At 39.1% G+C, this 13,820-nt stretch overlaps 2 protein-coding genes across 2 annotated transcripts in view; both read left to right on the top strand.

Annotated features, from left to right (window-relative positions):
* Positions 1 to 1,219, top strand: part of LOC102801852 (calcium/calmodulin-dependent protein kinase kinase 1-like) — a 47,950-nt gene extending 46,731 nt beyond the window's left edge. Inside the window, exons 11-12 of the mRNA XM_085490996.1 lie at positions 876 to 1,004; positions 1,097 to 1,219. Coding sequence (XP_085347122.1) covers positions 876 to 1,004; positions 1,097 to 1,219 — 252 coding nt within the window. The remainder of the gene's footprint in view (positions 1 to 875; positions 1,005 to 1,096) is intronic.
* Positions 1,220 to 12,693: 11,474 nt separating this feature from the next.
* The window catches only part of LOC144346426 (uncharacterized), a 106,423-nt gene continuing 105,296 nt past the window's right edge, over positions 12,694 to 13,820 (top strand). The window contains 1 exon segment of the mRNA XM_085490995.1: positions 12,694 to 12,855. Within this exon segment, the coding sequence (XP_085347121.1) occupies positions 12,694 to 12,855 (162 nt within the window).

The raw sequence follows: 13,820 nt of genomic DNA, 5'->3' as shown, positions 1-13,820 counted from the left end.
GGGAAAGTTTGATTCAGAGAAACAAGGCTTCATCTCCTTACATTTCATAGGATTCATTTTGTGCATCTCAAACTATTCGCAAATATTGTCCAAGTTTAACTGCACTACAGAATGTTCTGCCACATTTAAATCAAAATGTTCTGATAAGGTGTGTTGTCACTAAAAATAAAATATGAATTTATAATCATATCTTGATTTTCATTATGCATCACAACAAACAGAAGAGGACCTAGATTGGCTCTCAGTGGCACTTTGGCTTTTACTTCCATCAAATTATAACTAAACTTCCATAACACTGACTTTTGTTTCCTGTCAGTGAAAAAATGCAACCTATTTTATAATATTTACATTAATCTCCAGCTTACATGTAAATCATTTTGATACTGTGATCTATCAAACACTTTACTAAAATCAAGATAAAATATTCAGGCTGTATGTCCACATTTTCTGATCAACTGATTCACATTCATACTATGTCCACTGTAAAAAAAAAAGAGAGGAGATAAAGTGACATGGTCATTAATAACAAGTTTGAATCTTTCCCACAATGCATTATACATAGTGGCAAATTTCAACTTGATTCAAACACCCGCAGTCATTGGACACTTTGAATTTCAAATTATGCCTGCTTCAGTAGGATCCCCGTGCATCTTTTATGAATGGCACCATTTCCTATTCAATTTGCTATTGTGAGGTAACTTGGAAGGACAATGTAATATGATAAATATGCAATTCTGTATTTTACTTTTATCCACTTTGATGATTGTATTGAATTATACATGTTTGTTAAACATATTAATTGATACATGGAATCTATTTAATTCAATTCTAGTTTGATGACTAGTATTAATATTCAGAATGTTATTTTTTGTAAGATACATCCATGGGTGACACTTGATGGTAGAATTCACCTACTTAGTGAGTCTGATAACTGTACACTGGTAGAAGTTACAGATGAAGAAATCAGCAACTCAGTTAGACATCTACCAAAGATAGAGACTGTGGTAAGACGTGCAATTATTGTCACATTTGCACAATTAGTCAATATAATATTATGTAAATTTAAATCCATGTTGTTAATGATTTTTTTTTTTAGATTTTAGTGAAGAGCATGTTAAAACAGAAATCTTTTTGTAATCCATACAAATCAGAAGAGAAGAAAAAAAAATATAAAGAAAGTGGACGGTCAATATCCTCACCGGCTGCATTTCATGAGTAAGTTATTGGCATTACAGTGTTTTCACTATCATGGTTCTGTACTTATTCTTCTGTGCTCTTTACTTTGTATTTAACCCAGCTCTGTGCTTATTCACCCCAGCTCTGTGCTTATTCACCCCAGCTCTGTGCTTATTCACCCCAGCTCTGTGCTTATTCACCCCAGCTCTGTGCATATTCACCCCAGCTCTGTGCTTATTCACCCCAGCTCTGTGCTTATTCACCCCAGCTCTGTGCTTATTCACCCCAGCTCTGTGCATATTCACCCCAGCTCTGTGCTTATTCACCCCAGCTCTGTGCTTATTCACCCCAGCTCTGTGCATATTCACCCCAGCTCTGTGCATATTCACCCCAGCTCTGTGCTTATTCAACCCAGCTCTGTGCTTATTCACCCCAGCTCTGTGCTTATTCACCCCAGCTCTGTGCTTATTCACCCCAGCTCTGTGCATATTCACCCCAGCTCTGTGCTTATTCACCCTAGCTCTATGCAATATTCACCCCAGCTCTGTGCATATTCACCCCAGCTCTGTGCAATATTCACCCCAGCTCTGTGCTTATTCAACCCAGCTCTGTGCTTATTCACCCCAGCTCTGTGCATATTCACCCCAGCTCTGTGCTTATTCAACCCAGCTCTGTGCTTATTCACCCCAGCTCTGTGCATATTCACCCCAGCTCTGTGCTTATTCAACCCAGCTCTGTGCTTATTCACCCCAGCTCTGTGCTTATTCACCCCAGCTCTGTGCATATTTACCCAAGCTCTGTGCATATTCACCCCAGCTCTGTGCTTATTCACCCCAGCTCTGTGCTTATTCACCCCAGCTCTGTGCATATTTACCCCAGCTCTGTGCATATTTACCCAAGCTCTGTGCATATTCACCCCAGCTCTGTGCTTATTCACCCCAGCTCTGTGCTTATTCACCCCAGCTCTGTGCTTATTCAATCCAGCTCTGTGCATATTCACCCTAGCTCTGTGCTTATTCACCCCAGCTCTGTGCTTATTCAACCCAGCTCTGTGCATATTTACCCAAGCTCTGTGCATATGCACCCCAGCTCTGTGCTTATTCACCCCAGCTCTGTGCTTATTCAACCCAGCTCTATGCATATTCACCCTAGCTCTGTGCTTATTCACCCAGCTCTGTGCTTATTCAACCCAGCTCTGTGCTTATTCACCCCAGCTCTGTGCTTATTCACCCCAGCTCTGTGCATATTCACCCTAGCTCTGTGCTTATTCACCCCAGCTCTGTGCTTATTCACCCCAGCTCTGTGCTTATTCACCTCAGCTCTGTGCATATTCACCCCAGCTCTGTGCATATTCACCCCAGCCCTGTGCTTATTCACCCTAGCTCTGTGCCTGTTCACCCTAGCTCTGTGCCTGTTCACCCCAGCTCTGTGCATATTCACCCCAGCTCTGTGCTTATTCACCCCAGCTCTGTGCTTATTCACCCCAGCTCTGTGCTTATTCACCCCAGCTCTGTGCATATTCACCCTAGCTCTGTGCATATTCACCCTAGCTCTGTGCTTATTCACCCCAGCTCTGTGCTTATTCAACCCAGCTCTGTGCTTATTCAACCCAGCTCCGTGCTTATTCAACCCAGCTCTGTGCTTATTCACCTCAGCTCTGTGCATATTTACCCAAGCTCTGTGCCTATTCAACCCAGCTCTGTGCTTATTCACCCCAGCTCTGTGCATATTTACCCAAGCTCTGTGCCTATTCAACCCAGCTCTGTGTTTATTCATCCCAGCTCTGTGCTTATTCACCCCAGCCCTGTGCTTATTCACCCTAGCTCTGTGCTTATTCATCCCAGCTCTGGGCTTATTCTACCCAGCTCTGTGCTTATTCACCCCAGCCCTGTGCTTATTCACCCCAGCCCTGTGCTTATTCACCCCAGCTCTGTGCTTATTCATCCCAGCTCGGTGCTTATTCACCCCGGCCCTGTGCCTACAATGTATTCAACCCAGCTCTGCGCATATTCACCCTAGCCCTGTACATATTCACCCCAGCCCTGTGCCTATTCACCCCAGCCCTGTGCCTATTCAACCCAACTCTGCGCATATTCAACCCAGCTCTGTGCTTATGCAACCCAACTCTGCGCATATTCACCCCAGCTCTGTGCTTATTCAACCCAACTCTGCGCATATTCACCCCAGCTCTGTGCTTATTCAACCCAACTCTGCGCATATTCACCCCAGCTCTGTGCTTATTCACCCCAGCCCTGTGCCTATTTACCCCAGCCCTGTGCTTATTCAACCCAACTCTGTGCATATTCACCCCAGCTCTGTGCTTATTCAACCCAACTCTGCGCATATTCACCCCAGCTCTGTGCTTATTCACCCCAGCTCTGTGCTTATTCACCCCAGCCCTGTGCCTATTCACCCTAGCCCTGTGCCTATTCAACCCAGCTCTGCACATATTCATCCCAGCTCTGTGCTTATTCAACCCAACTCTGTGCTTATTCAACCCAACTCTGCGCATATTCACCCCAGCTCTGTGCTTATTCAATCCAACTCTGCGCATATTCACCCCAGCTCTGTGCTTATTCACCCCAGCCCTGTGCCTATTCACCCCAGCCCTGTGCTTATTCAACCCAACTCTGCGCATATTCACCCCAGCTCTGTGCTTATTCAACCCAACTCTGCGAATATTCACCCCAGCTCTGTGCTTATTCACCCCAGCTCTGTGCTTATTCACCCCAGCTCTGTGCTTATTCACCCCAGCTCTGTGCCTATTCACCCCAGCCCTGTGCCTATTCAACCCAGCTCTGCGCATATTCACCCCAGCTCTGTGCTTATTCATCCAAGCTCTGTACATATTCACCTCGGCTCTGTGCTTATTCACCCTGGCTCTGTGCTTATTCACCCCAGCCCTGTGCTTATTCACCCCAGCTCTGTGCTTATTCACTCCAGCCCTATGCGTATTCACTCAAGCCCTGTGCGTATTCACTCCAGCCCTGTGCGTATTCACCCCAGCTCTGTGCTTATTCACCCCAGCCCTCTGCTTATTCACCCCAGCCCTTTGCATATTCACCCCAGCCCTGTGCTTATTCACCCCAGCTCCGTGCTTATTCACCCCAGCTGTTTTATTCACCCCAGCTTTGTTTTATTCATCCCAGCTTTGTTTTATTCATCCCAGCTTTGTTTTATTCATCCCAGCTCTGTGCTTTTTCAGTCCAAAATGTTTCTGACCCTCACATCATAATTCAGTAACCTTTTACCTGGTTCCGTTAACATGGGGGAATATAAGTTGGATACATGTATGTACATGAACTTGGGGCAGTAATTAGGGCAATTTTGTCATTTTGTTTTTCCATGGTTTGGTGCATGTCACAATTTAATGTCCTTACATGTATTATATTCTTAGTACATTATAGTAATTTATATTTCCTCAGTATAATTGTCCTGAAATTGTGAACTTGGAAAATACACTTTTCAGACATAAATGTATACTGTATGGCGTATAACTTCAAGGAATTACTGTCAGTGAATCGTTACCATGACAATGTGAGAAAACGTGTGCTATACAATTGTGATCAATGCATGTATTCTATCATATATATGTACCATACTTGCTCTATTGAAGCATAATTATTTTAACACCCATGTCATTTACATACAAAATAAGAACATGCTATCAATAAAGCAAATGTGTTGTATAAGTGACTGTAATAACTAAAATGTATTTGAATCAAATTGGGCCAAAATTTCTTAGATAAAACACATAAATTACTTTACAATTAATTACTTTAGTTTTGTATTAAAAATGCTTCCTTGCCATAACATAGGTTCTAATCCTGAATATTTTTTCATGTGATAATTATTGTAGGATTGACCGAAGTCCAAGTATTCCTGAGTTGCCAAGTGTACCTGATCTAGATACCGAGTAAAAATGTTTGTCTCACCAGAGAACTCTGCGTACTCCAATGACTGGTGTATGTATAGCGCCCTCACGTCTGACCAGAGAACACTGCATACTTCAATGACTGGTGTATGTATAACGCCCTCAAGTCTGACCAGAGAACACTGCATACTTCAATGACTGGTGTATGTATAGCGCCCTCAAGTCTCACCAGAGAACACTGCGTACTCCAATGACTGGTGTATGTATAGCGCCCTCAAGTCTGACCAGAGAACACTGCATACTCCAATGACTGGTGTATGTATCATGCCCTCAAGTCTGACCAGAGAACACTGCGTACTCCAATGACTGGTGTATGTATCACGCCCTCAAGTCTGACCAGAGAACACTGCGTACTTCAATGACTGGTGTATGTATCCCGCCCTCAAGTCTGAACAGAGAAACTGCATACTCCAATGACTGGTGTATGTATAACGTCCTCAAGTCTGACCAGAGAACACTGCGTACTCCAATGACTGGCGTATGTATAACGCCCTCAAGTCTGACCAGAGAACACTGCATACTCCAATGACTGGCGTATGTATAACGCCCTCAAGTCTGACCAGAGAACACTGCATACTCCAATGACTGGCGTATGTATAACGCCCTCAAGTCTGACCAGAGAACACTGCATACTCCAATGACTGGCGTATGTATAACGCCCTCAAGTCTGACCAGAGAACACTGCGTACTCCAATGACTGGCGTATGTATAACGCCCTCAAGTCTGACCAGAGAACACTGCATACTCCAATGACTGGCGTATGTATAACGCCCTCAAGTCTGACCAGAGAACACTGCGTACTCCAATGACTGGTGTATGTATAACGCCCTCAAGTCTGACCAGAGAACACTGTATACTCCATTGGCTGGTTCCCACCTCTTGTGGCTTGGTACGCTATGATACTTGAGGTAACTAGTAACGGTCCCGGCATTCTGATTGTTCCGTCACTTTCTTGTTGCTTGTTCTATTTCCCTTGGTTACCTGACATCAGCGGTTACGCCGTGGTCCTAGAGCAGGGGTTTCCTTTTACTTTTGAAAGTTAGGCGAATAATAGACTGTTTCTTTTGTACAGAAGCTAGAAATGCCAGAAACATCTCAAATATGTAAGTCTAAGAAGGAAGAATGTATGGGCATGGCATAATGAAGACTTGTTTACAGAAAACGAATATTAGAATGTTTTCAAATTACGACACTTAGTCACGTGCCTTTGGGCCAGAATCCAGCCCCAATGGAACAATATGGCGATTACTAGTTACCCGTGTCATAATTGTCATTCGCAAGGGATGCCAGGAACCAGCGAATGTACTCCAATGACTGGTGTTTGTATTGTGCCCCCAAGTGTGACAAGAAAACACTGTATACTTCAATGACTGGTTTGACTGGCTGAAATAATACAGGCTTCATTTGGGTATTTGTTTACAGCTTTAATTATTTTCAAACTAGACTTGATAGTCATATTTACAGCTTGATTTAGATTTACCATCTCTAGATCACTGTTAATAAAATGTACAAGTGTATGCCATAGTTGACCAGTCAGAATAAGATGAAGCTTTGATGTTTAAGTTTGTCAAACTGGAATAGTTTCTTGTCGAGGAATTACAGGTAATGTACATAACGTGTCTTAAGGTTATCAGATTAAAAATGTTTTGTTTTGTTTTTGTTTTTTCATAAAAGTGCATTTTCACTCATGGCAGTTACCTACTAAGATACAGAATATTACTGCTGGTCTATTTGAATCTGGTTATCACAATGACAACAGGAATGTTTTTTCTTCACTTAGATTTTAACTTTTTTTTTTATCATGATTGTACTGTAATGTTTTCTATGAAGTTAGCTTTTTTTTTTTCACTAAATTTGTTTTTGTAGAGTTTCTAATGATCAACAAATTATTTGGAAATTCAGATCAATATTGTTGATTAATTTATTTATTAACATACATTATGTAATTTATTCATTCATATTATATATATATATACAATGGTGTACTGTAATCAGCATCAAAGTAGCATTTATACTTTACAAGTATGTAAACCATCACTTTCAGAACTACCGGTAGGTAAATTATGTAAAAAATATGAAATATAAAAATAGATATCCTTTCCAACCATTTCATTTTGAAAGTACCGTTAGAGTAGATACTTATTTACTTACAATGTAACTCACCTTCTTGGACAAACAATGACTATTATTTCAATCTCAGTAATTGTCTATTGTTTTTAAATCTAACCTAATTTTAGAGGACTGCTTGAATTTCTATTCTGTAGTTAATTTCTCCATACACATCAACAATTTTAACATTTAATGGTTTATTCAGTATATTGGTCACTGATTAGTTGGTACCATACCAATTTGCAAAGTGTGAATGTAACTTTAATTAGGAAAGAGACAATTGTATCATAAAGTTTTTACCTTAACAATAATCATTAACATAAACACATGCCGTCATGACAAATGTATTCCTGAAATGTGTACTTCTGTAGAGCTATCCCAAACAAATCACTCATAGAGAAGAGGTTATAGGAACTGACTAATAACATGAAATTGATGGTGTAAACCCATTAGTTGAGAAAGAACTACCTGGCCACCTGGCAAAACTCAGAGTGCGCCAGACACTAACAATTGTATAAATTATTATTCTACATGTGTGGCCATTACTTACGTGAAAACAACTGTGATAATTACTACCAGTAACAATCTACATAAAAACAACTGTGATAATTACTACCAGTAACAATCTACATAAAAACAACTGTGATAATTACTACCAGTAACAATCTACATAAAAACAACTGTGATAATTACTACCAGTAACAATCTACATAAAAACAACTGTGATAATTACTACCAGTAACAATCTACATAAAAACAACTGTGATAATTACTACCAGTAACAATCTACATAAAAACAACTGTGATAATTACTACCAGTAACAATCTACATAAAAACAACTGTGATAATTACTACCAGTAACAATCTACATAAAAACAACTGTGATAATTACTACCAGTAACAATCTACATAAAAACAACTGTGATAATTACTACCAGTAACAATCTACATAAAAACAACTGTGATAATTACTACCAGTAACAATCTACATAAAAACAAAAGCCAAGTGTGGAGTTACAGAAATAAACACATGGATAGTGGGGTCACATGATCAAAAGTGGTATAAATGTTTGCCTCAAGATAACAAACAAAAGATAGATTAATACAGCCATTCTTATGAGGTCAAAGTTTATTGTTGTATGTACTTGAAATTACCTTAAGTTGGTATATATTATGGACAATTTATTTACTAACCACATCAGGGATTCATTATACCAACTTTTGACTTGAAAATGTAATGAACTTTGACTTTTAATTATTGTATTATATTATTTAATTATTATTATGTTATAAGTATGTTTTTTGATATCACACAAGGACATATATTTAATTTAATTTCTTGTGTTCATTGTTTTCGGTAAGTCATAGTAATGGCAGTAGCCATTGCATCATATATTTATATTTTTACTTTATTTGTAATGGCCTTACAAGTATGGTAAACAAAGTTGCATGCCTTTATTTCTTTATTTATCCTTGGATCATTCCATACAAAATGTGTAGTAAATATTTTTATACCAGGTGACAAGTCTGGGCATTGAATGTTATCTCACCTGAATTTTAATTTATGTGTAAATTACAAGTGTTCAATGTACATGGTATGTTTCCTATTTTCCATGTTTGCGATTATGTACTTACATGTATGTATGATAGATACATTTGCAAATATATATTGTACTTTTAGTGCCTTTGAACTTATTGTGTATATTACACACTTTATTTAACTCTTGTTCAGTGATTTTCCACTATGCTGGTGGTATATTTAGTGAATTTTAAAATAACAAATAAGCTGATTCTTGATATTTATAAATTAGATCTAGATATTTTGACTTAATTTATAACAATAATTGGACCTATATCACGATTGTGGAGATGACATGCATATGGTTTATGTTGGATTTTCAGGCTTTCTCATTTTTTCTGACAAACTAGTACCAGTAACATACATTGCATATATGAGCACAACAATGTATAGTTCATATTCCTTCAATGCTCATAAGCAAAGAGAATGAAGGGTAATCATGAATGGAACAAACCAGCTGCTAATTTACAAGCATTACTGGGGCTTATCCAAAATAACTAGTATTGATGTGATTTGATAGCATAACATATCATTTACTGATGCTGTTGTATACAATTTATCCCGGCTATCTCTTGAAGTTTTCATCTGGTGAAATGTTAAAAGTGTTAATAAATAGGAGTTCCAGTATTAGGTAGTCTCCTGGCTGGTCAGAAGCCTTCACATGGTAATGTAGCATAGGTTAGCCAACTACAGTGTAGTCTCCTGGCTGGTCAGAAGCCTTCACATGGCAATGTAGCATAGGTTAGCCAACTACAGTGTAGTCTCCTGGCTGGTCAGAAGCCTTCACATGGTAATGTAGCATAGGTTAGCCAACTACAGTGTAGTCTCCTGGCTGGTCAGAAGCCTTCACATGGTAATGTAGCATAGGTTAGCCAACTACAGTGTAGTCTCCTGGCTGGTCAGAAGCCTTCACATGGTAGTGTAGCATAGGTTAGCCAACTACAGTGTAGTCTCCTGGCTGGTCAGAAGCCTTCACATGGTAATGTAGCATAGGTTAGCCAACTACAGTGTAGTCTCCTGGCTGGTCAGAAGCCTTCACATGGCAATGCAGCATAGGTTAGCCAACTACAGTGTAGTCTCCTGGCTGGTCAGAAGCCTTCACATGGTAATATAGCATAGGTTAGCCAACTACAGTGTAGTCTCCTGGCTGGTCAGAAGCCTTCACATGGTAATGTAGCATAGGTTAGCCAACTACAGTGTAGTCTCCTGGCTGGTCAGAAGCCTTCACATGGCAATGCAGCATAGGTTAGCCAACTACAGTGTAGTCTCCTGGCTGGTCAGAAGCCTTCACATGGTAATGTAGCATAGGTTAGCCAACTACAGTGTAGTCTCCTGGCTGGTCAGAAGCCTTCACATGGCAATGCAGCATAGGTTAGCCAACTACAGTGTAGTCTCCTGGCTGGTCAGAAGCCTTCACATGGCAATGTAGCATAGGTTAGCCAACTACAGTGTAGTCTCCTGGCTGGTCAGAAGCCTTCACATGGCAATGCAGCATAGGTTAGCCAACTACAGTGTAGTCTCCTGGCTGGTCAGAAGCCTTCACATGGCAATGTAGCATAGGTTAGCCAACTACAGTGTAGTCTCCTGGCTGGTCAGAAGCCTTCACATGGCAATGTAGCATAGGTTAGCCAACTACAGTTTAGTCTCCTGGCTGGTCAGAAGCCTTCACATGGCAATGTAGCATAGGTTAGCAATCTACAATGTAGTCTCCTGGCTGGTCAGAAGCCTTCACACGGCAATGTAGCATAGGTTAGCAATCTACAATGTAGTCTCCTGGCTGGTCAGAAGCCTTCACATGGCAATGCAGCATAGGTTTATCAGACTACAGTGTAGTCTCCTGGCCAGTAAGTTCTTTTTCTATGTGCACTTCAGAATCCAACACAAACAGAACTTGGGGATGACGTGCAGTGTGATCTATAATAGCTGCCATATTGTATGTAGTTATTATATTCCTAAAAATGTCAAGTTAGTCTGATTTTCAGGAAAATCAATATTTTACAACAGGTTTCCAGTTGCGTCAATTTAAGCTGATGTGGTATGATTTGAAATACTTTTTTTGCTTACCTTTAAATTTAAGCACTTGTTTTAGAAAATAAATTAAAACATGTTCTCTACAGAAGACAAATGTACCACAAGTTGTACATTTCTTATGTAATCTTCAGTCGTTCTCAAGAGTTATTAATTTGTGAACAATATTGACATTTACGACCAAACATATTAATTTTTATTGTATATCAAGTTATTTTTTAGAATATATTCATAACTTTCTACATTCATGACAAGATATGATTGGGACTATGAAAACCAAAATATCAGCATTCAAGATGTATTTTGTATTGGTTCATTTGATGTCCTGGCAGAGGCTGTCCTCAACTAATATTGATCGCTCGCTCACCTGTGGGACCAACCTCTAATGGCAAAATTGTTTTTTATTTTTTTTTTATTTTTTTTTTTTATTTTAAATATTAGGAATTTTATTGTGCAATATTAAAATGCATAGCACATGCTGTCAATTGGATATTAACTTGTCTGAAATGAACTTATGCAGTCAGTGTTTTTTTTTGTCTGCAAAGATGGCTACCAATTAATATCTTTGGTAATAATGTGTTTTGCAACCGAACAATATTGCATCTGTGCATGCCACATTGGTGTGCATCAAGCCATATTTGTTGAGCTTCCATGGTGATTCGAGATTTTTCTGATACAGATATTATTTCATTGTAACAGTAAAAGTTGACAATCTGCTCTGGTCTTTTTTTAACAATAAAGTTTTAAATTTAATGAAATTCTGATGTATTTGTCACATTCTTTGAGATTTGTAACCTGATAGCTGTTTGATTCCATCCATTGGAGAATCTCTGGTGTACATGTGTGTATTCATAGGTTGCATTGGTATCCATTTACTACCATTAACTATTTTGTTAATTAGCATTTTGTCGCATTTAAGCTGAAGGATAATCATTGCCTCAGAGCTTGCCCGCTGTCGTACCTGTGTTGTTAGGCCTCTGAAATGACTGGCATGGAAATTTCCATGGAGTCGGTGTTTCTCTTCACTCGCCACCCTTGAAACGACATCCCTCGCGGAATATTGCCAAAGAACCAGTGAAAGCATAGGCGATACAGACAGGTATTTTTGTATCCACTAAATTAATGAATCTTGCTGTATATTAGATATCAAAGTGATGTTAGACCTTCAATTACAGAAAACGGTAAGTATGTACCAAGTTTAAACAGCGATCAGCTCATACATGATGTTCGTATCATTGAGTGTATAGCACAATAATTAGTTAACTAAACCAGTTTGGAATCAATCAATAAACAAAAACGTTATAAGGTTGTATGTTTGTTGCTCGGTAAACATCAAAGTACATTCATGATGGAGCTCACTTCGCATGGGAACACTTTCTAGCATTCCTAATTAATGGAATATCTTTCTTCCCCAGACAGTATTCAGTGTGTTTACAATTTATATTTATGTGTTAACATTTATCGTCAAGTGACAGATTACGTTGTCAGTTGCCTGCCTCTGTCCCTGGTGAATCGGACACGTGTTGCTGAATATACATCAAAATAAGTCTGCGTTCTATAACGGGTCACATTGGTCACTTGGTAGCTGTGTATTCACCGTAGAGCACTTATAATGTATTGCGTACAATAAAGGTTACATCGTTAAAGAATGGGTGTGGTGGAAAACAACATGTATGTGAGTCCCTGTTGGCTTGCATGAACAAGTGGTGAGAAGTGACGCAAATTACCCAAATTTGCAAGTTCGTGTTTATAAAATTAAACGTCATTATACCGGGTGATGATTGGTTGCAATTATCTTATCTTCAACGTGATTGGCTATCGTCTCTAGTTATATAACATAACTTCTCCAAAATTTGCCAGCGCAAGATGGCGAGAAGCTTGGCGGAAGTTTTACTTTGGATTTTCTTGGGACTGTTTCCAATATGTGAATCAAATCTGATCAGATTGCGGCTGAATGAAGAGTATATTTATGAGTATGAAGCTAAGACACAGCTAGACAATGTTGGGGTGTTCAACACGAATGCAAAGGTAAGATTGTTTTCTCGTCAAGATATTAACAGAGTGTGGTTCGTGAAAAGATGGTGTTCCGAAGTGTTTTAGCTCATGTAGTATTATTATTTTTATCATCATATTTAAACTAAATAAAAATAAAACACGATCTGTTCAATTATGAATATTTTTTTTTTATTATTTAATATAATGAAACAATGTGACGAGAACTACATTCAAAACAAATTCACAACTGATTAGTTTAGGAACTACTGATTATATACTTCTGTGTAGACTTGTAAATCGACATTTACATTTATCGTTTCAAATAAATTAATTAAAATGACTTTTTGTGAAGCTGCGTGTATTTACACCGACAATTTTGCCGAAACTTTCCAATCCCAATTCGCGACAGAGGCAGTATACAACGGTGACCACAATTTAAGTAAACCTTAACTTGTTTTGGAATACTTAAAAGAATCCTCGACCGTCCAATCAGAACAAATCACGTCTAATACCAAACGAATCACACCACAGAACAAATCGCAGTTATCTGTCCCGTAAATACAAGTGTCGTTGGGTATCGCAGTCCTTGGTAATTATTCAATCCAGAAGTTTCAGACAATGGTCATGAGTACCAATGTACTTCAGCGTCTATCTATATTTTCCCTAATGTAATTGGGTATATACCCTTTGTACGCTTGGTATGTTAACAGTTGCCTATACCTTTAATTGTGATCTCTAACTAGGCCAGATGCCGTATATTACCGTGTGAAAAATCTTCGAGTGAGGGGCTAGTCAATCGGTCTGGAGGGATGTGGGCGGGCCTTACGTACGAGTCAGTCTGCGCATGCGAGATTCGATGGTGATGCACTGAATAGTGGAAACAGCCAATCAGTGATGACCCTGAATTCTATGTTTAGAACACAGTCCCTCTGACTGTGTTTAGAAGCACCGAAAGTGTACGGCAAATTTAAAAAACAATTTCTGCTTCAGAGATAATC

The sequence above is a fragment of the Saccoglossus kowalevskii genome, chromosome 16 (assembly GCF_978046115.1).
Source record: "Saccoglossus kowalevskii chromosome 16, keSacKowa6.1, whole genome shotgun sequence".
NCBI lineage: Eukaryota > Metazoa > Hemichordata > Enteropneusta > Harrimaniidae > Saccoglossus > Saccoglossus kowalevskii.
The sequence above is the reverse complement of the archived record's forward strand: the minus strand, read 5'-3'. Positions and strand labels throughout refer to the sequence as shown.